Source organism: Callorhinus ursinus, unplaced genomic scaffold (genome assembly GCF_003265705.2).
Source record: "Callorhinus ursinus isolate GAN/ISIS: 27379988/994484 unplaced genomic scaffold, GSC_fseal_2.0 scaffold14, whole genome shotgun sequence".
Classification (NCBI taxonomy): domain Eukaryota; kingdom Metazoa; phylum Chordata; class Mammalia; order Carnivora; family Otariidae; genus Callorhinus; species Callorhinus ursinus.
Genome location: NW_027397076.1, coordinates 37,765,663 through 37,791,872, shown reverse-complemented (window position 1 = coordinate 37,791,872; position 26,210 = coordinate 37,765,663). Strand labels below are relative to the sequence as shown.

Sequence of the window (26,210 nt, the reverse complement as noted above, 5' to 3'; positions counted from 1 at the left end):
CCGCCAGTGTCTCGACATCCAGTCAGACACGCAGAAGAGTCAAATTATGTAAAATGTTTCCGTATATAGATTTTATTTTAGTCGTCAATTGGCAGTCTTAAAGCTAAGTACCAAATAGAAAACAGCAGATACAAAGATTTTGGGGGGAAAAGTGAAATGGCAACTACAAAGAAAGCATCAATGCTTTCTTCACTTATCTAGATTTTTAGCAACTGCCTTAGTAAACATTTAAATCTCCTTTCACTGCAGGGGACTACTGCTTCCAGAAGACTCGGAAAACTGGTAAAAGTTAAAAAAAATGTTTGTAATAACATTGCTTGGCTCCACTCTCATTCTAGTATGTAGGACTTATAAAAGAATTTCTGATACACAGGAGTAAAAATTATTGTTCCATGATTATAATGTAAGAAGAGCATCAACTTCTCAACATCAAGATAGGTAAATGCTAAAATCAGCTAAGAAAAGAACTTTTCAGAATAAGAGTCCTTTCTTCAAAAGTCTTAGCCAAAACCATAACATAAAGGATAGTCTTTTAATAGTGGTTCATAAACAGAAATTGTACATTTATACCAATTGCAGAGGATACAGTGAAAACAGAATTTACTACCCCATGCTAACAGCCTAATTGAAAATGGATAGTCTTTCCTATATTTTTCCCCAAAGTACCTTTTAAAAGACTTGCTCTGCTATCCAAACAACTTGCAAATGCATTCGGTAAGTTGGGCTATAGTATTTATTCTCTTTCCTGTTATTGACTCAAGATCTATTTCTCACTATTTGCTTTGTGCTCATTCTTCTGCCAAATAAAATATTAATTGCATTTTTAGCTGCACTGCTGGTGATCAAAGAACTCTGATATGTCAAGCTAAACTGATAGAAATAGCATCCATTAACATATTTATAGGTTCAGAGCTTCTAGAGCATAATTACACCCATTAATTACTTGACAGTACTCTATATTACAGGCTAAAAAAGAAAGACATTTGCAGGTACACAAATGAGTGAAGTTTTTTTTTTTAATAATAAATTCTCTTTAAAGAAGATCCTATCTAAAGGAAAGAAGGCAAGAGGGCTCACATATCTATACGTAGCTAAGGCAGAATTTTTAAGCTTTCACTAACTTTGGAACCGCGAATGCACACAAAGTAAAATGAGATGGCACAGATAGAGAGATTTCAAAGAAAAGCATAATTTAAATGATACAGAGAGATTTAATTACTATTTTAGAGTTCTAAGAGAGACAATCTCAAGCCAGTAATTCTTGATGATTAAGATACAGAGGAATGATTTTCACTTTCAAATAAACTTCTTCAAATATCACCTAGGACCAAAGCGTTTTAAATTACCTGCATTTCTGAAAATGCAATTCTAACACATAAAAAAATAAATAAAGCTGTCCTTGGAGAAAGCGCATGAGATGTTTGAAATTAATAGAATAAACAATGATTCTGTGGATTCACCAGCTGTGTGAGTCCTGAAGCTGCCAACTGCATTTAGTACACGTATCATGCAAAGGATGATAACATGCACTTGACCCCTCTTGACCAGTTAATCAGTATGCAAAATGACGGTTTCTCATAATAAGTTCAGCACCGGACCCCAACACATTTTCTTTTCAGCAATGAATGAAGTCGTTAAGAAAAGAAAAGAAACACAAACAAACAAAAAAACAACCCCCCCCCCCAAGCCAGGTTTCTTCCTAATTTCAGCATGAACACAACCAGGATGTAAGGACGAAAAGCAAAGCCGACTCTACCTGTACATATATATCTATACATATTTCACTGAGTTCTTTGTTGCCTGACAATAAATTGTAAAGGCGGTCATATTTGAAAGTAAAAACCATTAAACTGTGTTTATAGGCTACTGCAACAGACTCGCAGAGTGAATAACAAGGAAATCACGGTACCTTTAGTAAGTCGTCTCAGAATTTGACAACGGCATTTAAAAGAGACAGCTATCATTCTTGCTCACTGCCTTCTGTGGCCAAGTGTACCCAGGGCTCTGCTCTGGTGCTTGCAGCAGCAGCATATGAATTCCTTGCGCACATACCAGGAGAAAGGTAGTCCCAGTGGGGAGTGACAAAGCTTAATTCCTCTTGGCTGATGCAGAGGTCCGCTACATGTCATCTGGCAAAGCTGTGTCATTCACTACTACTACCACCCCAGCCCGCCACAGCCTCCTCCCCCTGCACAATCACAATGGCTCAGAAAGTAAGGCTCTTTCAATAGCAACAAAAGCACCGAATTGTGGAAAGCAGGGACAACGCTGGGAGAGGAGCCATTCCATAAATCTAATACTAAGCACTGAGCAATGCATTCAGTTTTAGGCAAAGGGCTATGTATTCCAGCCGATTCAGCTACCCCCACTCCCTTCCATCTCAGCGTCAAGTCAGTGTGCTTTATGGGTCTCATTTAACTAGAAACGTTAGTGAAATGCTTGCACTCTTACTTTACAAAGAAATGCATAGATCATATACTATGTTTTCTCAACAAGAATGGAAGGCAAAGGAGGGAGGCAGTTTATCTTTGGGATTCAGGACAAAATAGAAGGGCAACGGCCCTATAACAGAGTCAGAAAGACCTATTTGGCACTTTGCAAATCTCTGAGGGCCAAGGCAGTCTAGGTTTGGAGATGAAATGCAGGAAGGGCTAAGGGAAAGGGCTCGGGCAAGGCAGACCATCAGATAGATGGAGTCCCAGCCCCTTTAATTACCCTTTCCAAAAAACCCCCAAAAAACAACAACACAAAAACTTGGCTGGAAAGCAACACAGTCAAGACTGTTTCTAAAGATACCAGGAATAAATGCAAACAAGGCCAAGTACTTCTATTTTTAAGGTACTTTATTATCCTATTTCCCAAACAACCCTCCCCCAAACCATTCTTCTCAATATGCAAATAAAACAGTCTTGTGACATTGCAGATATTTGTGAGTATCTGCTCCAGTGGAGTGAAGAGGAAATTAACAAACCCTTCACAATCCATTCACAAAATGACAAGAAGGCGGAGCACAGTTCTTCATTTGCTTACAGTAGCCTACTCACCATATAGTCAATACAAACTAACATTTGGTATGGAATTTCATCAAAATCCAAGAATCTCCCATAGGAGTTAATACAAACATTCAGAACCCCTCCAAAAAAATCACAGTTGGCCAGGAACTTAAAAAAAAAATATATCAGCAATTAGTCAAAATGAAAAGACATATCACTGTCCAAACTATTTGATTAGTATTTCTAGGACTAAATGAATTATTCATACAGTCTTATTCTCTACTCTAAGGCTGTAAAAAAACATTTCAAGCTGGTGTCTAAAATAACTTCCAATAATCCACATTTAGTGATAGAGCTTTCTCTTCTTCATTCATAAATTCCATATTAAGTCAAACAATTTCAGTCTGCTGATACTGAAATGCATATGCTTTCTATTTGGGGTCTAATAGAAAAATAATTTGTGTAAAAAGTAGTTGAATATTGTAAGCATCTATTTTAAAGGTTTTTGAAAAGAACACAATTCCCTTACCAAAGATGGTCTAGCTAAAGCAGTCAGCCACCACTAATCAATAGGAAAGTACATTAAATGGATTGTATTGCAGAATTGAATTTTTATAACTGTTCCAATTAGCATAAATCTGTTTTTGCATTTCAACCCATCTCATTTTCATCTTTATTAGGTCATCCCTAGTAATCTTTTAGCCTCCTTGATATTTTTTTGCTTTAATAGAAATGTACCTTAGTGCTAGAGAATTGGGTTATTAGCTAAAGTGAGATAAATACTTATAGTTAGCTCTTTATAAGACCCTTCCCTAAATTTAACATCTTTCTTTAAACCTAGGTAATCACAATATGCAGTTGTCAAATAGCATTAGTAAAATCTTGCCTGTGGAATATCACCACTCCAGCCCATTTTATTAATGTCTATTCAAATAAAACTCAGAATCATACAGGAATCTCTTGCTCCCCTGCTATTATGCTTACTCAGATCTAATTTGCTTCTGATCAAATATTTCCTCTTTTACTAGAATGCCCAATTCTTTTTTCAATGCTTTGTCTTTTTGGTCCTAGGAAAGATCCTCAGAACTACTAAAATATCCTATTTTCCTGGCAGTAGAAAAAAAAAAAAAACCACCCTGGAGCCCTTCAAAAGGTTCCTGAAGGCTCAAACTAGGGGAATTTTTTTTTTTCTCTCTGGAAATTATGGCTGCCAATCCATATATACCCTATTAGCCAGCTCAGGCTCAGCTCCAGGAATCTTACAGAAATAGAACCAACCTGGAGTGAACCCTTTCTAGGAAATGAAGGAATCTGCAATGTGTCCCCACCTCCTTCCATTTTTGGCCTCTCTGGTCCTTAGAGAGTTCCCTAGGAGCCATTCCCAGCTCTGCCTTCTTATCCAAAGCCCTTCCTCCTCTCTTCACCTGATTCCAGTCTAGCCTACATCCTGGACTCTAATGCTGGCCAAATGGTTTCCAGCAGGCAAACTTTTCTATCTCACAATTTACTGGCTGGTAGGACAAAGGTCCCAAGAAGCCAAGGCAACTGGACCACAGTCTCCTAACATAAGCTACCATTGGGCCAAGTAACCTACATTTCTCAGCCACCAGTTTAATATAAGTATTTGTCTTTGGAAACCTATAGTCAACTGTGTCAATTGCAGTGGCTCAGTGGCGGGGATCTAGATAATACAAACTTAACAGCATGCTCTTTGAAGGTCACTAAGTGGGAACTGTAGAGACACAAAGCAGGCAAAATGGTATAAAATATATATCTGATTAAGCTCCAAAGTGATCTGGAAAATAGTTGATGAAGTTTACTCCTTTATTATTATTTTTTTAATCTCAATATATGAAAACATGTGCTTGCTGGATTCAGGGCTGATTATTCCCTTAAAATGGTAATTCTTATTTCAGGGTTTCTTTCTTTTTTTTTTTCTTAAGATTTTATTTATTTTTGACAGAGAGAGAGTGTGTACAAGCAGGGGAAGCAGCAGGCAGAGGGAGAGGGAGAAGCAGGCTTCCCGCTGAGCAGGAAGCCCAATGCAGGGCTCAATTCCAATATCCTGGGATCACGACCTGAGCCGAAGGCGGACACTTAAGCATCTGAGCCACCCAAGGGCCCCTTTATTTCAGGGTTTCTTTAAAATATTAGTTTACCAGGGCCCCTGGGTGGCTTAGTTGAGTGACTCCTGATTTGGGCTCAGGTCATGATCTCAGGGTTGTGAGACTGAGCTCCACATCAGGCTTTGTGCTCAATGGGGAATCTGCTTGAGATTCTCTCTCCCCCTCTCTCGGCCCTTCCCTGCCCCCCCAAATAAATAAATAAATAAATAAATAAATAAAATACAAGTTTTCCTAAGTGTGTGTCTGTTTACAAAGCACTTTCATATACAATGTATCACTGGAAAGACTCTGTTATGGGGTTTTGTTCCTGGTAAGGAACCTGGTTCTCAGAGAGAGAATTTTTCATCAAAGTCACTCAGCCAACAAGTTGCAAAGAACAGGAAAGAATCCAAGGCTTCTCACCTGGGCTGAATATTCTCTCTACTCTTTACCTTTTTGCTATGTCCCTTTTCCACTGATAGAAGATGTAATCCAGATTAGAGGGGGGAAATCAAATTAACAAAGAACCTTTCTATGCAGTTACATTTTACAATAGAGTCTAGATGGTCTAGCTAAAGTGAATCTAGAGTCTACCACTTCGAGCTCCCCTTCTCCCCTGCCCCTACCATGCCCCTCTGAGGTGCAGCTAGTGTACCCACAACCACGGTGACCGAAAGGACCCAGAAACTGGAGGTGGTTAAGAGCACTTCTTCCAGGTTCCAGACCATTATGAACCAAGTGTTTACCACAGGAGTCTGGACAGCTTGTGCATTCTGACTGGGTGGTATCTTCGTCGTATTTGTTCTTAAATATTTTAGTATCACTGCCAATGATATATAATATGGTACAAATTTCATCATAGGATGGAAAATGGAAGTGTGGACCAAAAAAAAAAAAAAAAAAAAACCACCACCAACATCAACAAAAAACTCCAACAAAACAAAACAAAATACCTTTCAGACTGGCTTAGGATTCTATTATATGTATTATTTATTTTTAAGTAGGCTTCATGCCCAATGTGGGGTTTGAACTCATGACCCTGAGATCAAGAGTCGCATGCTCCACTGAAGGAGCCAGCCAGGTGCCCCTCCAATACATTTTCAAAACTATTCTGCAGCATCACCAACAGGTGGGAGCAACCCCCTCTGCCACACAGATTATCTTATTCTGCTAATTCTTCTTATCTCCTCGACTCTTCTCTATTGTACTCTTTCTTCTGTGTAAAATCTCCACCCCCCAAAATAAACACTGCTGTTTGCAGATTCTTCTGATTTGTAATAAATCATAAGCCACAAGTTTTCTGCCATACACCTCTACCTGGGAAATTCATTTATTTAATTTATTTTTTAGATTTTTAAAATTTATTTGGGGGAGGGGAGAGAGCATGAGCAGTGGGAGGGGCAGAGGGAGAGAGACAAGCAAATTCCCTGCTGAGCCGGGAGTCTGACGCAGGGCTCGATCCTAGAACCCTGGGATCATGACCTGAGCCAAAGTCAGACACTTAACCGACTGAGACACCCAGGCGCCCTGGGAAATTCATTAAACACACACACACACACACACACACACACACACACACACACACACACACACAATGGAGGTCAACTCCACAAATAAATACCCCACTATTTTATGTCATTAGAATAAATTTGATTAAAGTACTAACATAATGTGTACCTTCTTCTTCATGTCAACTGATTTTATAAATCTGTTACAAAATACACTTGATAGATCCCACTTGTTTGAGTCTTTGGCTATTACCTTTCTTTTTCTTTGAATGCAGTTGATTCCAAATGTTTAGCAAGGTTAGGTCATTATGTAGATAGCACAGGATATCTTCAATTGGCTAGTATTGAATCAGTATACTGATTTTTCCCCCTCACACTTGGTAACTGTTAGGCATCTCCCAAGTTTTTAGGGTATTTTAGAACACGGTGTTCTTGGAGGTTTCAGAATGTGACGAGTACCTCCTTTCCAGCTACTTACGGACAATCTCGTTGATTCATCCCTTAGCTTATTACAATCAGTTGTGTTTAGTTTCCTTTTCAAAGATGTTGACAGTAACTATGATCCTCACACATGTTCTAATTCTTGTGACCACCATCTGCCACCGAATTCATGGCGTGTGTGGGCATGAGACCAAACTCTTGGATGGGGCTCCGCACCGAACTTGTCCATGCCGAGCTGCAGCTGAGGACTGCTGAGAAACAGGAAAAGCAAGACCTCCTCATTTGCAGATAGAGGTTCTAAGGGTGGGGAGATTTGGTGTAATTGCCCAAGATGGGATTTTTATTAGGCTTTTTTTACAAATACTTTATGAGAAAACATTTGTGTAGAAGTAATGATGCCCTTTAGGAAGTGTCATTAGGACATACTCTGGCAAATCTGGGGTGATTAGTGGCTCTGAGCCTCTGGTGTGCCATGCTGTCACAGGGCGGGTGTAATGCACGCTCCATGTGGTATTTGCTTATCTAGTCACAGCTCTAACGCTCTTCATGGGACCAAGGCAAGAAGGTTGCCTCCACTTCCCAGGAGACAGCCGGGAAAGCTCCCATGAAGGTAAGAACCTTAGAAATTTGTCAGCTAAAAGCATCTGGCGGGAAATGTTAAAGAATGGGATGTGTAGAAAATGAGAAATGCAGTACACAAGGAAACCTGCCAGAAATCAGCCCCATAAAAGACCAGGTTAAACTGACTATTTACCGAGGCCCCATGGAGAGAGAAGATGGTGTAGTGGCCAAAAGCCCAGGCTTTAGAATCAGATCGACTGGCTTTGAATACTGCTTTTCCCACTAAGTGGCTGTGTGACCTTGAGCAAGTTAGTGAACCTCTCGTTCTTCATCTATAAACTGGTGAAAAATCATTTCTTGGCTTGTTTTAATAATTCACTGAATTATTTGTGTTAAGGGCTTAGAACAGAGAATAGTAAAAAAAATTCATTAATCACTATGTACTTGGTAGGGAATACAATCATATCATCTGGCATTTGGTTACAGAGCCCAGACTCTCGAGGTAAGGCTAGGATTAACAACTAAAATGATCTGTTTTCCATGAAGTCTTCCATGATTGCAATGGCATGAAATAATCTCCCCTCAACTCTTAAAAGGTTTCCTGCCCTCATGTATCTTCCTCTCCTGTTCCTAAATGATGGCCTTGCCCCAAGTACGGTCAGAACACCTTACTCCCTTCTGCAGCATTGTATCTTCCAGGCTCCAGCAGTGACCTCTCTGCTTTGACTCCCGAATCTTGGTCTGTGACTCAATCCTACTCTCATTCCAAACCACATTCCCTGATCCTTGATTCCCAGATCTGTGTCACCACCCATGGCCATCTCAGATTAGCCAAGAACCCAATCTAGCCCCTCACTTTGTCCCCAACAAGATGCCTTTTCCTCCTCCATGAACTCACTGACATCAATACCCTCTTCTTCAGCAGTCCATTCCTTTCAGGTCCACTTTTAAAACCCCTCTCAACACTTTCCCATTCTAACCATCAGCATCTAGTTGAAGGCTGCGTAGTTGCTGTACACAGGAATTTTCTCTTACAAACATTTATTGACTGTTCTGTTCTAGGCACTGGGACACTGGGCCCCACACTGGGTATGCCAGCCGACTCATCCCACAATTTGTGGCCAACACTTTTTAAAATTTTTACTGATATCTGAGTAGTCCTTTGGGGGCAGCATTACTCTTACTCTTCAAATTTTGCAGTACTAGTCAAATTTTGAGTTTTTTAGGGCAAAATTAAAGAGTACTTTATATAAATAATCTCATGCATTAGGACAACTAATAGCCCACGATATGTCAAATACTTGGCCTAATAATTTGCAGATCACCTGGAGGTAAGTATGTTATTTGAAGAATGAAGAAAAGTGGACTATGTCATACAAAAAAGCTTCTGCACAGCAAAGGAAACCATCAAGAAAATGAGAAGGCAACCTACTAAATGACAGAAAATATTTGCAAATCATATATCTGATAAGGCGATAATACCCAAAATATATAAAGAGCTCATATAACTCAACAGCAACAACAACAAAAAAATCTGACTAAAAATGGGTAGAGGATCTAAATAGACATTTGCAAAGAAGATATATAGATGTCCAACAAGTACATGACATCACCAATTATCAGGAAAATGACAATCAAATCTACAATGAGGTATCATCTCCCACCTGTTAGAATGGCTATTATAAAAAAAAAGGCAAGAAATAACAAGTGTTGGTGAGGACATGGAGAAAAAGGGGACCTTTGCACACTGTTGGTGGGAAGGCAAACTGGTGCAGCCACTGTGGAAAACTGTATGGAAGTTCCTCAAAAAATTAAAAATATGATCCAGCAATTCCACTTCTGGGTATTTATCCAAAAAAACCAAAAAACCAAAACCAAAAACCAAAAACAAACAAAACCCCCCAAAAAACAACCAAAACCACTAATTTGAAAATAAATTTGCACCTCCAGGTTCATGCAGCATTATTTACAATAGCCAAGAGAAGAAAACTACCTAAGTGTGTGTCAAGGGATATATGGATAAAGAAAATGTATATATAGAGAGAGTATTATATACTTATAAGCGTATAATGGAACATTACTCAGCCATAAAGAAGACTGAAATCTTGCCATTTGTGGCAACCTGGATGGACCCTGAGGGTATTATGCTAAATGAAGTGTCAGACAGAGAAAGACATATACTGTATGATCTTACTTATATGTGGAATCTAAAAAACCAAACCCAAGCTCATAAATCTAGAAAACAGATTGGTGAATAGCAGAGGCAAGAGATGGGGAGTGAGGAAAATGGGTGAAGGGGGTCAACAGGTACAAACTTCCAGTTACAAATTAAATAAGTCCTGGGGATATAATGTACAGCATAGTGACTACTGCATATTTGAAAACTGCCAAGAGAGTAACTCTTTTTTATGTACAAACTTTTTTTTTCCCTAGGAGAGTAAATCTTAAAAATTCTCATCACACACACACAGATTCTGTTAACTATGTATGGTGACTGATGTTAATAAGTATTGGTATCAGTATGGTGATGATTTTGCAAAATATATACAAATAATGAATCATTATATTGTGTACAAGAAACTAATACAATGTTTTATGTCAATGACACCGCAATTTAAAAAAAGGGAAATCCGAAAGGAGAGGCTCCGTAGTTACTAAAAAGACTATAGGAGCAGGGACTAAAGCTGACTTAAGGGACTGTTAAATTTCCACACCTCCAGGATGTGTGCAGGGGCTTATGTGCTACTAAGAAGGCAAGAGACAAGACTAATTCAAAAGCCCCATCATAGGGAGTGGTGGTGTGTGCATGGAAACGAGATTAGATCAAGAGCTGAAAGAGGATTTCCCAGAGAGGTCTGGATGAAGTGCTTATGCCAACCTCCACACCCAGCCTATTACAACCTATTGATTTATTTTTTTCCCAGATCACCAAACACTATCTAACACACTATTTTAATTATTTGTTTATTTTCTGCCTTCTGCCACCTGGAGCTTTTTTTTTTTCTTTTTCTTTTTCCAAATTAGAGATTATTTTTTGGTCTGTGTTCATTGCCTAGGACTGCACCTAGCACATGGCCAATATTCAATAAAATTTTTGGCGAATAAATAAATTGGGCATGGGGATTCCATTCTAGTGGACTTCTTTCATAAGCGATACTATTTCTAAAGTTCTTCTACAAAAGATGACGTTAACTACTTCGGGGGGGGCGGCGGGTTGCGGAACCGCCACTTCAAGAGCAAATTCTTCCAAATAACAACATGTTTCTTGAAGACTACCTGTTTGTGGAAAGGGTGGGGGAAGAGAAAGATGTCATGTACCTTCCTTTCCAGAACACACCTCAGATTTATTCCTGGTGCTTCTGACAAGATGATTCATAAGGATCCTGTTGTTCTCCAAATATGAAGAAACACACAACACAGCTAGATTTTCACTGAAGTCAGAGGCAGCAAGAGCAACAAAGAAAAATCCAAAGTAAAAGATGCTAAAATTAAAAAGAATTCTCTTTGGCTTGACAGAGAAAAAGAAAGTAGCAAAAGCAACTCATCTTGGTAGCAGATTCTGGTCTAACACCCATAATTGCAGGCTGTCAAGGATATAATGTATCTCTAAAATAACAGATATGTCTGTTTTTAAAACTTTCTAGATCCAGTAGCACATAGCTAAATAACTTTGTAATTCCATCTTCAACAGGGCTTTGTACTATAACAATTAACCTCCAGACTAACCTTGTTGCTGTTTTAGCTGCTATTTTGACAGTTTTCATTTTGTTGATATAGGAGTTACACTTTCTATAGTAAGAACGGGAGCATTAAAAACAAACTACACCTCCAAGCCACCTCAGTTCTAAGACAATTTACTCATTCAAATAAAGTTGAACTGACATTATTTTAAGATATCCTATAGATACATAACAATCTAAAGAATTTGAATGCAATGAGGGAAAAGGGAGTCTTGATAGTATTATCATATCTGATACAATAAAAGGACAAACTCCTCTAAGCCATCTGTAATGCAATTGGAGGACCAATGCCACCATCTGCTATAATATTTTAATCAAATGATACTGAAATGATGGTGGAAAGTATGAAAAAAGAAAATTATACTGAGGAAATAGGTTGGCAGAACTGAAAGATGTCCTAAGGACACAGAAGTCTCAGGTTAAGGTCTGGATGTGGTACAGATTGGCTGTTTGATCTTGGGTAAGAGTTTCTGAGCACCCCCTTTATGCTGGCCACCACCATGGGCCCTGCAAGTACAAAGGTAAAAAAGATCACACTCTTTTTGTTGAAAAAGTACACTAGTGGGGGAAATTTCAACGCAGAACACTATACACTCTACACCAGAATTCCAAACAACAAACTACAGAACCACTTTACATAAAATGACATATAATCTTATAAACTGCTTATGTCTGTGCAGCATCAAGGCTCACCTCCCCTTTGAGGAAGAACAATGCTTTAACTTTCTTCTGAGGACCCACTGTCAGTCCATGTGGTGTGGGTGGGGTGGGCAACCCCCCAACCACCCCTCCAGGGCATTACGTCTGACCAAGTGAGCATATGAGCCACTTAATCAAATGGATTGGTCCAGAAATAGGCAGTCATACAAGCCTGCCTGATAAGATGCAATCCTAGGATTTTTGTTAGAACTACCGCAAAGAAAATATGCTTCCAGCAAGAATTAGGTTAGAAGCCTGGAGAAGGCTTATCACCACTATGGGAGAAGTGACCCTTGACCCATGCCAAGACAGAGGAAAATAATCAAGTGATGGAAGGTGATAGATTCCTGAAGATGTTGTTGGAATATCTAGATCCATCCATTCCTGAAGCCAGAATAGACCAGACTTTTTGGTTATGTTTGTCAATATTGTCCTCCGTTTGCTAATCCAACTTGAGTTGGGTTTCTGTCACTTGGCATCAGAAGTATCTTGGTTACTGCTCTTTCTCTTTTCTTTTGAAAGATTTATTTATTTTAGAGGGGGAAGGAGGGCAGAGGGACAGAATCTCAAGCAGACTCCCCACTGAGTGCAGAGCCTGACACAGGACTTGATCTCAGACTCCGAGATCATGATCTGAGCCGAAACCAAGAGTCGGATGCTCAGCTGTCTGTGCCACCCAGGCGCCCCGATTGACTATTACTAAGCTTCAGATTCTTTTTTTTTTAAGATTTTATTTATTTATTTGACAGAGAGAAACACAGCGAGAGAGGGAACACAAGCAGGAGGAGTGGGAGAGGGAGAAGCAGGCCTCCCGCGGAGCAGGGAGCCCGATGTGGGGCTCGATCCCAGGACCCTGGGACCATGACCTGAGCCGAAGGCAGACGCTCAACGACTGAGCCACCCAGGCGCCCCTAAGTTTCAGATTCTTGATCTGTGAAATAAGGTTGTCTCTCTAAAATCCCCTACAGTCCCACCATTCTATTCTAATACTGATATTATATCAGCATCATACAGCAAATGAGATAAAAAGAAGGCACTTTGTTGATTTTAAAGTGCTCTACAAGGACTACAGGAGAGTTTATGAAAATAATATTTAAATTCAAACAGATAATGTATGTGTGTGTATAATGTGCAAGTGTGTGTGTGTGTGTGTGTGTGTGTGTACTGGAAAAAAAGTTAGGAGGCTTCAGAGTGCACACCATTTGTAATAATACAGTTATATAAGACGTACAGACTCAGAAAACAAGGAAGAGAAAGGTCTTGCTCCTTCTGTGCTTCCTTCATAGCAAATCCACATTTTATCAAATCTCAAAGGGTCCTACTAACCATTACCTAAGCTGTATTCCTAAGCTCATTACCACACCCCAGAAGGGCTCTTTTCATTCAGTTTTTAAAAAAAAATAGTACCCATTATTTTTCACTTTTTTCCCCATAAAAATAACATTAAGGGCTCCTTGGAGATATTTTGCAAACACTTTTGATCACTGATTCTGAGGGGGGAAAAAACAATGTAAAGGTGTTTCTTTTATTTTCCTCTAAAAGAGGACCAACCTTCTAAGAATGCTGAGAGGAGGAAAAGGCTCCAAAGATGGAAGGAGAGTAGAAATGAGGAATAAGAGAAAGCAAGTTGGTGTGGAGGGATATTCCACACTGGGTCTGTTTCTCTCCTCAGGCAACTTCTTCAGATCCAGGCCGGTGAGCCCCTGACATCCCGCAAGAGCCAAGGGGGTTTTGGATTCTGGCTGTGCAATGGGGCGGAGAGCTACTAGAGGGCAGCAAAGGCTCGGAGTGGGAGGGCGGGGTTCCGGTCGAAAGCGGAAACAGACCGGGCGACTGTGAAAAGAAGTCCAGCTTGCCCTCGCGAGTCAGGGAGGATTAGCCTGCAGAGGGCCCCTCGGAGTTCTTATACAGCTCATGACTAGTCTGGGCCCACAGCAGTGCAAGGACTCGCCTGAGTATCCGCGATAGGATCACAGGTAGAGAGGGACCAGGAAACCAGGAGCGGAGGGGAAAGCCAAGAGGGGAGCCAAGGTCAAGGTAAGGTGGGGAGGAGGAGGTTAGAGAGACCTGAGTTCTGACTAGAATTCAGAGAACCCATGAGGTCCGTGGGTTATGACGACTGTTGTCCTGCTTTCCATCATCATCGTCACTGCCAGCAGCAAGGGCGTGACTAACACTTACGTGGGGCTCTCCGGGTGCTGGGCATGGTCTCAGCATTGATTTTCTCAGTGAATCCTCACAAAAAGCCTATTCGGGAGAAACTGCTATTAGCCCCATTTGGCAGTTGAGGGAGTTTCCTTCTCTTTGCCCACTGCACTTTGGAGCAACGATTGTAAATTTGCACAGTCAACTCTCCAGGGGACTGAAAGTTTCCGGAGGACACAGGCAAATCTTTGCATTTTGAGGGTCTCAGGGCCTACGACTTGGAGAACAGTAAGTTCTTAATGAGTTTCTTTTTCTTGAATGAAGGAAAGCATGGACGAAGGAAAGGACTAGGAGAACAAGGAAGTCCTGCTTCCAAGTGTATAGTCAGTATACATTGGGACGAAAAAGATTGGCGACTAGTCACACCAGAGCTGCACCTCTCAGACTTATGTGCCCAGAAGGCAGCCCTTAATGGAGGCACCTCAGCTCTAGGTGGTGGGGTCCTGCCACAGCTTTCACTTGCAGGAGGTCCTTACTACTTCTGGATTTTTCTTCCTTAGGACTTTTCTTGTAGAACAGAAGCTGAATATACAGACATTTTAGGAAGCGTTATATTAACCACGGGCTGGCAGTAGGCCTGTGTCTGGTGGTGTCTGGCACGAGCATTCTGGAATAGGCTGGGGCTTTCCGGCATGAGGTCACCTGAGGGGTCCGGATGCTTCTGGGGGCGGTTGGCTAAGCGAGCTTTAGTAGGCAGTGTCAGGCCTAGGGCCTCTGTCTCCATTTCTGAATCCTCTCTGGGTTCCCAGAGGCTCCCCTAGATCTTCTGCTTCTCCCTGAGCATCCACCTTGGGTGTAGGATCCTAGTTTCTTGGGAGTTTTCGTAGCAAGTTTTAGAAACTCCCTGGCTTCAGAATATATAGCAGAAGTACCTCAAGGGCCAGCAGATTCCAAATACACTCAGACCATTTTGGTCACAGAAAGCTCTTAAAAAATATCCCGAGGGACACTAGGAAGCCAGCTTCACATATGAGGCACAGGGGGGAGATTCTGTGGTGCTGCTCCCAAATCCTTGCTGCCCTGAGCCTTTTAAATATCTATTATCTATGGATTTTTAAGGCAGTGTTATTCAATATAATATGGGCTATAAATGCAAGACCATCTATAATTTACTGTTTTCTAGGAACCACATTAAAAATGTAAAAAAAACCCAACCCAGATAAAATTAATGAGATATTCATTAATAATTTGTTTTATCTAATATATCTATATTATCATTTATTATGTGACCGACGTAAAAAATTATCAATGATCAGATTCCTCACCTACAAAATGTGAATTGTAATGCTTGCCCTGCCCACTTCACAGGCTTGTAAAATTGTTACATAATTATATAAAATTTACAAAGTATTTACAAAATTTATACATACTAATGTTTAAAACACACAGTTACACACACACACACACACACACACACACAGAGCCATTCCCTTCCTCCCCAATATCCCCTCAACAAGGCTCAGATTTTATAATAAAATTAATCAACACCAGTTATAAGAAGCATTAACAATCTGAAACATTTACCTGTTACAGATCATTTTCTTCAGGTCAAGAGATTTCTCAATATAATTTTCAGCTGTAAACTGTGAATTACAAGTCAATGAGAAGTTTTCAGGCACAGAATTTAGTCTACATGAAAATACTAATTAAAGCAGGAGATGGAGGTAGCTAGCTTTATATACACGCCAAAAACTAAAGCAGTATACAGTCTTATAAAGGAATTCATTCGATGACACATAACGCCTTGTGAAAACCATGCTTTGGATAATGTTAGAGATATGAGAAGGAAGACATGGGCACCTGCCTTGAGGAGCTTAAGCTCTAGTTGACGATGTATCCAAATAAATGAATCACGAAATAGGTCTCAGCAGTATATGTGCTGTGGTCATTCAGAGTGAAAAAAAAAATGTGATTGGGGGTTCAGGTCTTTTAGGCAGCCTTCATGGGAGAAGCAAGCCTTGGAAGAAAGAGCAAGACTTGGATTTGTGTTAAGGAAAAAACACATCATATTTTGTGTCAAAAATGCAAAGCAGTGGAGTCAAACTGTACACATTTAACTTATGTGATTTCAGCCCTTTGGGTCTCTCTCTCCTCCCTCCACTCTCTCTTTACACACACACACACATCATATGTCATATTTTATATAATATCATATTCTCTGTATTTTCATATTCCACAAGAGTTCTCAGTTCTTGGTTGATTCTCATTAGAAGAGCATTTTACCATGTTGAAAATGATTCTATGTTTGCATATGACTCAGCACCCTATATTTTGGCTAGCTGTTCTATCTGCTCAACCCAAGAAATACAAGGATTGGTCAAGGATAATTCTGACTTTATGAGGTTTTGATTCACCTAACTTTAGAATTACCTTCCACATGCTCAACTCCAGCGCTACTAAATTCACAGACTTTCTAAATCAATTCTGATGATGTCATTTCTCATAGTAAGGACGTTCTTTAAGCACTGTGCCTTTAGTCATTTATATCCATGGTCCTCACTGAGGACAAGAGCACAAACTATTAGAAACATTACATTTGTGCAAATTCTATGATGTATGATTGGGTCAATAAGGAAAACTATCAAATGGACACACCAGAATTTTCTTCCATAGTACCAGAAAAAAGTCAAAACATTTAATTAAAAATAAAACAGAGAAAAGCTTACTTTCAAGTTTTAAGGAATATTAAAAAGTGCATATATTTTTATTTATTTTATTTTTTTAAGGAGAGAGTGCAAGTGTGGTGGGGAGGGGCAGAGGGAGAGGGGGAGAGAGAGAATCTTAAGCAGGCTCCACCCTCAGAGCAGAGTCTGACTCCATCGGACGATCCTGAGATCATGACCTGAAACCAAGAGTAAAGATGCCTAACCGACTGAGCGACCCAGGCGTCCCTAAAAAGTGCATATACTTTTTTTTCCCCTCCAAATTCCTGGTTTAATAAGGACTTGTTTGTTTTGAGAAAAAAGGGTCCCAAACATCAGGCTGTTCACAAAAATAACCCACAGTATCAACTTTAGAAAACAAATCTTAAGACAATTACACTAATTATTTTTCTAGAGGGTGCATTTGACATGCCAACTCTCATTCACAAAAATACATTGTTACATTTGTGTTGAACAGCCCCACATAGCACTCTTATGTGGGGTATAAAACACATACCTCTAACTCAAAGCTGCGCTCAGGTGCTACTCAACTAATGCGATTGCCTCTGCAGTTAGGGAAGCAACTACTGAGCTCATGTATGAATTAATGGAAAGAACTGTCCTCCCTGCATAACAAGAGATTATTTTGGAGACAGTTGATAAAAACCACACATCCTTTTTATTGTTAAGTCATAAAGAGGTATCAAAATTACAAGCAAAAATTACAGGGTAAGACTTAACATAACTATTAGGAGCGTCAAAGGAAGTGAAAATGGGACTAGGCGCAGGGCAATATGAATTAATTAACATGGGAAGGACAAAGATGGGGAGCACAGTGAGCATGTGCTGAACAAGGTACTAGGGGAGAGGATCTGGTGAAAATTTTGATCTTAGACAAAAGCCTAGGTAAAGAAATAATGGGACAACATTTCTAAACCCCACTATGTGCTTAAGAGTCATCCTCGCCATTGGCGCTGTCTCTGTCATCCTCTCCTTCCTCAACCTCTTCTTCATCACCCTTGATCAACTCCAGCTGGTCATCCCCCCAATCTTCATTATCATCATTATCCAGCAGGTCCCCCTCCTCAGCAGAGTCATCTGCACCCCCCTCAGACTCCGTCTTTACATTAGTCCATCTTTCTTCAGGGAGCTGCTGCTCTGCTCCTCTTCTGACTTATCATTCTTCATCTCTACTCCTTGTTTGCTCTGTTCCTTCTCAATTTTTTCCAGGCCTTCCAGTAGAGAATCCACTTTTTGTTTTATCTGGGTCAACTCCTTCTTAATGGTCTGAAGGTCATCGCCTTTTAACTTTCCAGACTTGGAAGCAGATCCTCGCTGTCCACTCTTAGAATTGAAGCCACTTTTGCCCCTTCGTGAGGTGCTTCCTGATACACGCTGGTCTTGTGAAGGAACTACAGCCCGAGCAATAGGAGGAGGAGGAGGAGGAACACGTGCTGGGTAACTATACAACCTGTCATAATAATCTCAGTGAAAGTCATAGTCCAAGTCAGAAGGGGAGCCGGACATCTCCACTGCAGACCGTTTCACACCTGCTCTTCCTCGGCTCACTTTTGGCTCTGAGGCCAGATGAATACCTAAAACCTGGCCAGCAATCATTCTGCCATCCTCTCCTGCCACAGCAGCCAGGGCAGTTCTCTCATTAACATACTGAACGAAGGCAAAGCCCTTATGGACAGAGCAACCAACGATTTTGCCGTATTTTGAGAAGATCTCCTCCACACCGGCTTTCTTGACCACGAGAGTATTGAGATTCCCCATGAATACACGGGAGTTCATGGGGCGAGGATCTGTCTTGTTGGTAACATTGCTGGTCATTTTCTATGATGATAAGGTTCCTCACAAAGCCGAAAAATGTAGCTGAAGATCAAAAAAAATCTCATAGGGAGGGGAAAGAGAAGAGATTCGGTTCTGAATCTCCTACTCCTGAGGTCTACGTGGAGAAGCCAACTGCTGCTCAAAGTCAACAATGCGGCCAAACTGCTCCGTCTTCGTCTCTTCACAAAATGAGTGCATATACTTTTTAAAAGGTAGTTAGCGCCATCAACTTTTATCTTTCCCATTGTATAGATCTTTAAATGTTTTTAAGTGGTTGGCTAGAATATCAAGCCTGGAATTCTACAATGCTCCCAGAATGCCCTTGGTCCACTCATTCTTCCATATTTTGGTTGTGAGTCCCAGTGGTCAATAAAAAGTTCTTTTACAGGCATTTTTTATTCCAAAGCTACCTTTCATTTGGCTCCATATCTAATGTTTTATTTTCAGGACTGACATTAAAACTAGTCCCCAGGAAGGGAGGTCTTCCACAAATCTTCTCTGCACTTGGGAGGGAGACACAAGAGCTTAATTGATCAAAAGGGAGTCACGGAAGGATGAAATATTTTGCAGAGGCACATGCTAATGGAAGTGCACCGACTGCTAGGACCCACTGCTTACAGGAAGCATCATACACTGGTGAGCTGATGGAAATGCGAAGCTGTAAAGTAATAGCCAAATCTACTTTTTCTTCCCCCCCCCCAAATGAGGGGCATCTTGGAAATAGGAAATTAGAGTACCATTTGATATAATTCATGGCATAAGACAGCTTTGGGGTAAATCCACACCCTGTCCTTTTCCTCTCTCTCTCCCTCTCTCCGTTCTTCATTATCAATCTCTCAGCAGGGTTTAGATTTCAGCACTGGCACCAGCAGACAGAACTGGAAACAAGTGCATTCTGCAAATCACTGATTGCTCCCACATTGTAATTCCATCCTCGTTCATCAGACACAGATTCCCTGTTGCTGCTACACTTAAAGTCAATTCTCTGTCATTACAACTGTAATTTTTCACTTATTTCAGGAGTTTATTTTGTGCAAACCTTTGGGAAGCCTCCCTCCCTCACTGGAGGTGGCTCAGATGGAACAGGAATTTGCATGGAGAACCAAAGCGGTCACTTTCTTTATCAGCACCGTCACCTTATTCTAATGCCAACCCTTAGACTGCTGTGATGACGTTGGGGCCAAACTTGTTAAGGGACAAGGCCATCTATCACCATTATTTGGAAATCTCATCTAGCAAAGGATTTATGATCTGCTCATTTCAGAGGAGATTAAAAAAAATACCAGCGATTGAAAAAAGCATGTTTGCTGATGCATGAAAATGAGATGGATTCCCCAGGAGGCCTGGGGCTGACTACACTCAGTAGTCAGCCCCATCACCTTGCCAGTGTGGAGAGGGTTGGTCCGAGACCACTGAGCACCACAGCTAAGAGGTATTGGAAGGGTGGTCGGTACCCAGGGCACCACCAAACAGTCAGAACAGCGCAGCGGCTGAGAGTGCAGGCTCTGGAACCAAACCGCCTGGGCTTGCATACAGGATATGGGCTAAGGCGAGTGACTAAATAACTCTGTGCCTCTGTTTCCCTAGCTCTTTATAAGACTGTTAGAAGGATTAAATGAGTTAAGACTTATGCCTAGAAGCCCCTAGAACAGTACCTGATGCACAGCAAATGCTACCCAAATTTCTGTAAAACCAATAATCACCTACCTCACAGGGTTGTTGAGATGCTCAAAGGAGCTGCTGTAAATAAAGTACTCAGAATAGTGCGTGGGACAGAGTAGATCCTGGGGTGTCAGCCATTGCTATTATGAATGTTGTTATTACAATAATAACATTAGTTAGTAGTGACTGTAGTACTAGGATTCCCTAGTATGGCATATGTCCCCATCCCAAGAGAGCCAGGCCTCGAGCTTATCAATCAGAGGCTGTCGAACTGGCAGCTCAAGGGTCACATAGGGCCTAGAGGTAGATCCATTTTGCCCGAGCTGTTTATTTTTTTATTTTTCTTATTTTTTTTTTAAATTTTATTTATTTATTTGACAGAGTGAGGCAGAGAGCACAAGCAGGGGGAGTGGCAGGCAGAGGAAGAGGGAGAAGCAGACTCCCTGCTAGGCAGGGAGCCCAATGTGGGGCTCGATCCCAGGACCCCAGGATCATGTCCTGAGCCAAAGGCAGATGCTTAACTGACTGAGGCACCCAGGCGCCCCTGAGCTGTTTAAAACGTTAACTCGTTGTACACTCCAGAAATTTCTGCAGTTCATTTACAGTTATGGACTTGTGGGTTCTTTGGAAAACTCCCGGGGTCATGCCACTCTGGGCCTGTATTCCTGCATGGCAACTCTCAGCAGGGGCTGAGCAATGGCTGCCTGTTTAGGTATTTGGGACATAGCTTAGGCAGCTTACCTCACTCCCGACCAGTCCATGCACCATGCTATCTGCCCAGTCCTTGGAGGCACTTGTGTTTGCAGTCCCCACCTCTCCCAGAATCTATTCTAGGCCTCTATGGGTGACATGCCCTCAGACAGAAGGTGTTTTTAATGGCCCTGACCCCGAATGAAACTCTGATGAATGTTAGGGAAACTCTGCCCACTAAAACACACACAAATTCATATGCTTGCCACATATGATAATCTAGGGGGACTATGGACCCCCTAAAGCCCAGTCACAGGGAAATTATTCCCAGATTTAAGGGTTTATTCATGAACAAGAAAATTCCACTAATCTTCATCCTCACTTAGGTTACTATTTTATCTCACAATGTTGCAAGAGTGAGGACATGATTAAAATAAAGTCATGCAGGGGCACAAAGTGAAGGACAAGGCAAAATGCTCTGAAGGGACAAATTTGGTGGTCAGTTCGGTCTCAGTGAAATTTTACAACTTTAGAATAAAAATATCATATGGACTTGCTATCTCCTTTCACTTCCTAAGCACTTCTCGACTCCTTCACCTCTCCTCCACATCTCAACAGCTAGGGTCAGTGCCAGCCCAAATGGTACCACGGTGAGCCAGAGACAGCCCTTTCTCAAGAGATCTTACTGCCATCTGCTGGCAGAAAAGTGCCATACTAAGTGTGTGTGGTCATCATGTCTATGAGAAGGGCTCCCCCCACCACCCCGCTCCGCCCCAGACAGGGGTCCTTGAGTAGTATGCAGCTGCACAAGGGTTTCCAGCATGATTTGCTTTGTTGGCATCCTTGACACGGACTGACCGGTACTACAAAAGGCTGTTTACCCAGCAGAGGCAGCAGATAGCAGTGCTTACAAACGTTTCGAGTTCTCAAAAACTTCCTATTAGAACTACCCTTATACTTAATGGAGAGCTGTAAAAATAGAACAGAGTTTCCACACATCCCTTAGCCACACTGCTCCAAGGAGTTTGCTTTTGTAGCCCTAAAAGCCACGGTTTCAATCATGATTCTGACCAGATCCTGGCACATGGGCACAGTGCCAGCACACAGAAAATGCTCGATATGTATTATATGTTGTTGCTACTATCTGCTAGCGTGGTTCTCTTGAACTATAAATGAAAATAATAAAAATATTAAGTGTAAGGACTATATTAAGTTATATGTAAATTATTAAGCACAATGCTTGTCATAGAGTAACACTAATTTTTGCTGATAATGGTGGCGATATTAACTGTTGTGATTATTTCTGTGATTTAATGTCTCCCCTCAACCAGTTAGCTCATATCCTGTCATGCCAGTTTCCTAGTAATCACTACTAATGAGATACTTCCGTATCCCAGGAGGTGGATGATGGTGGCCAAGGCCTGGATGAGCACACTGGGCATCCCAGAAGCTAAGGGCAGAACCAACTCCAGGATGAGTGTATCACCAATGGGGACCTTCTATTTTTGTATCTTTTCTGAGAATTGACACCTCTCTGGAGCACCGAAGTGTTCCTGGTTGTTGTTGTTTTAATTTCATAAAAGAAAAGCAACTCCTGGGGCTCCTGGGTGGCTCGGTCGTTAGGTGTCTGCCTTTGGCTCGGGTCGTGATCCTGGGGTCCTGGGATCGAGCCCTGCGTCAGGCTCTCTGCTCAGTGGGAGGCCTGCTTCTCCTTCTCCCGCTCCCCCTGCTTGTGTTTCCTCTCTCGCTGTCTCTCTCTCTGTCAAATAAATAAATAAATAAATAAATAAAATCTTAAAAAAAAAAAAAAGAAAAGCAACTCCTTTTTTAAAATAAGGGAGAAAGGCTTTCCACTCCCACTTCCAAATTGTCTGTCCCTAACCAAGTCATAAGGACCTTTGGCTCCCCGTGCAGTGAGGTGTGTTAGATTTTCCATAGGAGAAGTGAGCAGTATAAAAGGTCCTGGTTCCTAGAACACGTGCTGACTTTCCAGCATGGAGAAGGTGGGCAGGGCATGTGTGAGGAGGAGCCCTGCTCTTAAAAGTGAAGACATTTTGCTTAAAGCATTCCTAAACTGCTGACACAGTGTGCAAAGTAAGCTTTTTCTTTACAGCATCTGTTTATGTAAATTCTAACCAGGTGGCCAACTCTTCCCCTCTGCTCTCAGCAACAGTGTGGAGGACAGAGAACACCTGTTCTAAAAATGGACTGATTAGCCCGAGGTTGGCATACACAGCACAGGCTTGGGACCACACGTGGGGAGGAGATCCTGCCACCTTGTCAGCGGTTGGCTCTGCTTCTCCTCTTGGCTCTAGTCCATGTCCACCGCTAATGGGATTGATCCATGGGCATAAGTCTGAAAGACCTTGCTACGCATGTGGGAGGTTATTCTATCCAAAACTGCTACTTTGTGCAGTTACTAGTCTAAAAGCAAATGTTTCAAGCACAGGGTAGGGTACTGGAAGTACAAAATCTACATGATGATCCTTGACTTTAAGGAGCTTCCTGGGGGGGTGGTTAATGACTACAATAGAAAGGAATGGAAATACCATTATATGAAATGCCTTTTCTGGAATGTAATTTACATTTGCAGGATCACTTTAAACAAGTAACAATAATTCAATGGGATATGGGTTATATTAGAACTATCAAGAGAATGCTGTGGAAGCAAAAAAGAGGCAACAAAATAGGTGAATGGATAAGTGAGGGAGTAAGGAAAGTGTGGGTAAGTTTTTCAGAGGAGATGGTGCCGAAGCTCGATCCTGAAGGGGGTAAGCAGAAGCTTGTCCGTGGACGAGAAGGCAAATATTCCAGGCCGGAGAAACAGCATGCAGAATGGGGCAGATGGGACAAAGCTTGAAAGAAATGGAAGGAACTAAGTGAAGAGAAGAGCAAATTAAAATTTAGCTAATGAATTTTGGGGAAGCTAATCATAAGCAAAGTTTCTATTATCTCAAAACACCATTTTCTTATGAGGACAACACATCACCACATTTCCCATATGTGGGGCTCTGTTCAAATATGGGGTTCTTCCATGCTCAGGAATGGTCCCTCCACCCAGGGGGCATACAGAAATACAAGGGAACCCATTCAGCTTTCTAAATCTACAGAAAGCTCTAGCTTTGCATACTCCTTGTCATTTTTAAAATGTGTTTTCTGATGAGTAAGATGCAAGCCTAAAGTCGAATACTAATCTAAACATTTTTATGGATGAAGTAATAAAGAAGAAATTCTACCAGTTCTTTATTCCCAATAGCCATAAAGGTCAGAGGACAAAAATAACATAACTTAGACAAATGCAGAATATACTCAATATGAAAACGACATTTAAAAATAATTACAGTTATAAAAATTTAGATCTGGGGGGAGTTAGGCAGCCTGCCCTAACAGAACACGGCAGATGCTCAAAAAATACTTGTTAAATAAATAATTGAATAATTATTCTACTTCAGTAGTTTAGAAACTGTGCCTCTTGGAGGTGGCTGTGGGTTCTGTAAACCCCAAAGTAATTTCTGTACAGCAATAAAGGTTTAAACTGCTATGTAGACAAGTTTGACCTAGTACCTGACATAAAATGGTGCTTTATGAAAATTTGACAGTGAATAAATAAAGGAATAAGCAAATACATTAATAGAAGGATGGAATTGTTTGAACATTACCAACTGTGAAATAACAGAGTAAAATCCAAATGAAGAAGATAAAGACTGAGTTTCATTCTCTACTGACCTGCTTCAAACTTCACCTTTGCCATATCTTACTGTCCTTGGATCAGGAAAAGCATAAAAATGATCTTCTCTCTTCAGAGGGATGTAGGAAAGATAAATAGGTTAATATGTGCAAAGCTTCTGGAGTTCACTGGAGAGGGACGCTACTGGTATTAATTTCATTATTATGAGCTTCTTGTGAAAACACACCTCTCACACCATTAAACTATTTTTGATGATATCTCAGATACCTTCATTGAGAAGAGGGACTGGGCTATGTGGCAACGGGGAAAATTGCCAGCAAAACAAACCTACCTGGTCCTCAGCCTGGAGTCACCCAGGGCTCCGATTTGGGGCAATCACAAATTTAAGCCCTTACTTTTGGTTGTGTGGTGAGGGGCTAGTAAGTGCACGGTCAGCCTGCACTGAGCTGGTGGGAGGCAATGATAAGATAAATGCATCTTTTTCTGTCCACTGAAAGCCCTGATTTTGAACTCAATTCCAGGAAAGTAAGTGTGAAGAAGATGAAAAACAGTGGATTTGATTTTGAATGTTGTTGTTGTTGTTTTTTTAATTTATAGGAAGTACTGACCCTATTCAAGCTACATTTCTCATGTCAGCATTGCAGATGAGTTGATCTAATCATCAGATGCAAATCAAGACCCCTTCAGTAAAGGGAAATGGAATAAAAATAAAAGCCTATTGATCTTCTTATTATTGATCTGGCCCATACGTCTAGATTTGGGGTCCTAGAACTAGAAAACATCGTCAGTGCACGGAATTAAATAGAGAAAAGAATATCTAAAAGCAATGGTTTCCACAATATTTAAAATAACCAGAGATTAGAAGCATCAGAAAGAATGAAACTCATCACTAAACAAAACTCATCAATAAATGCCATCAGTTATGCAGGCTCATGAGATCTGTCTCAAAATTCTTCTCAATCACCATGCAATCAATACACACATGGACTTGAATATGCACTGGAAAGAACTGACAAATCAAAAATATAACCAGGAATGAGCAAAGATAATTAAGATCACAATTAATTGCAAGTGATTTAGAATGAAAATTTTACTTATCTACAACATCATATTCTTTGAGAATGCCTGATATTTTTAAAAAAATTTTATTGTTATGTTAATCACCATACATTACATCATTAGTTTTTGCTGTAGTGTTCCATGATTCATTGTTGGCGTATAACACCCAGTGCTCCACGCAGAACGTGCCCTCTTTAATACCCATCACCAGGCTGACCCATCCTCCCACCACCCTCCCCTCTAGAACCCTCAGTTTGTTTCTCAGAGTCCATTGTCTCTCATGGTTCATCTCCCCCTCCGATTCCCCCCCTTCATTCTTCCCCTCCTGCTATCTTCTTTTTTTTTTTTTTTAACATATATTGCATTATTTGTTTCAGAGGT

The 26,210-nt window shown here is 41.0% G+C and overlaps 1 protein-coding gene and 1 pseudogene across 5 annotated transcripts in view; both read right to left on the bottom strand.

The window, feature by feature from the left end:
* GRIP1 (glutamate receptor interacting protein 1) overlaps positions 1 to 26,210 on the bottom strand; it is a 661,959-nt gene that overhangs the window by 261,007 nt on the left and 374,742 nt on the right. The window contains exon 2 of one of the 5 annotated variants that reach the window (XM_073900696.1): positions 24,809 to 24,879. The exons of 3 other annotated variants lie outside the window; for them this stretch is intronic. In XM_073900696.1, coding sequence (XP_073756797.1) covers positions 24,809 to 24,833 — 25 coding nt within the window. In that variant the 5' untranslated portion in view covers positions 24,834 to 24,879. Of the gene's footprint in view, positions 1 to 1,909; positions 2,017 to 24,808; positions 24,880 to 26,210 lie in introns of those variants that run through there. One more of the 5 variants, XM_073900695.1, reaches the window with a different exon arrangement.
* Positions 17,169 to 18,881, bottom strand: LOC112832521 (heterogeneous nuclear ribonucleoprotein C pseudogene; annotated as a pseudogene).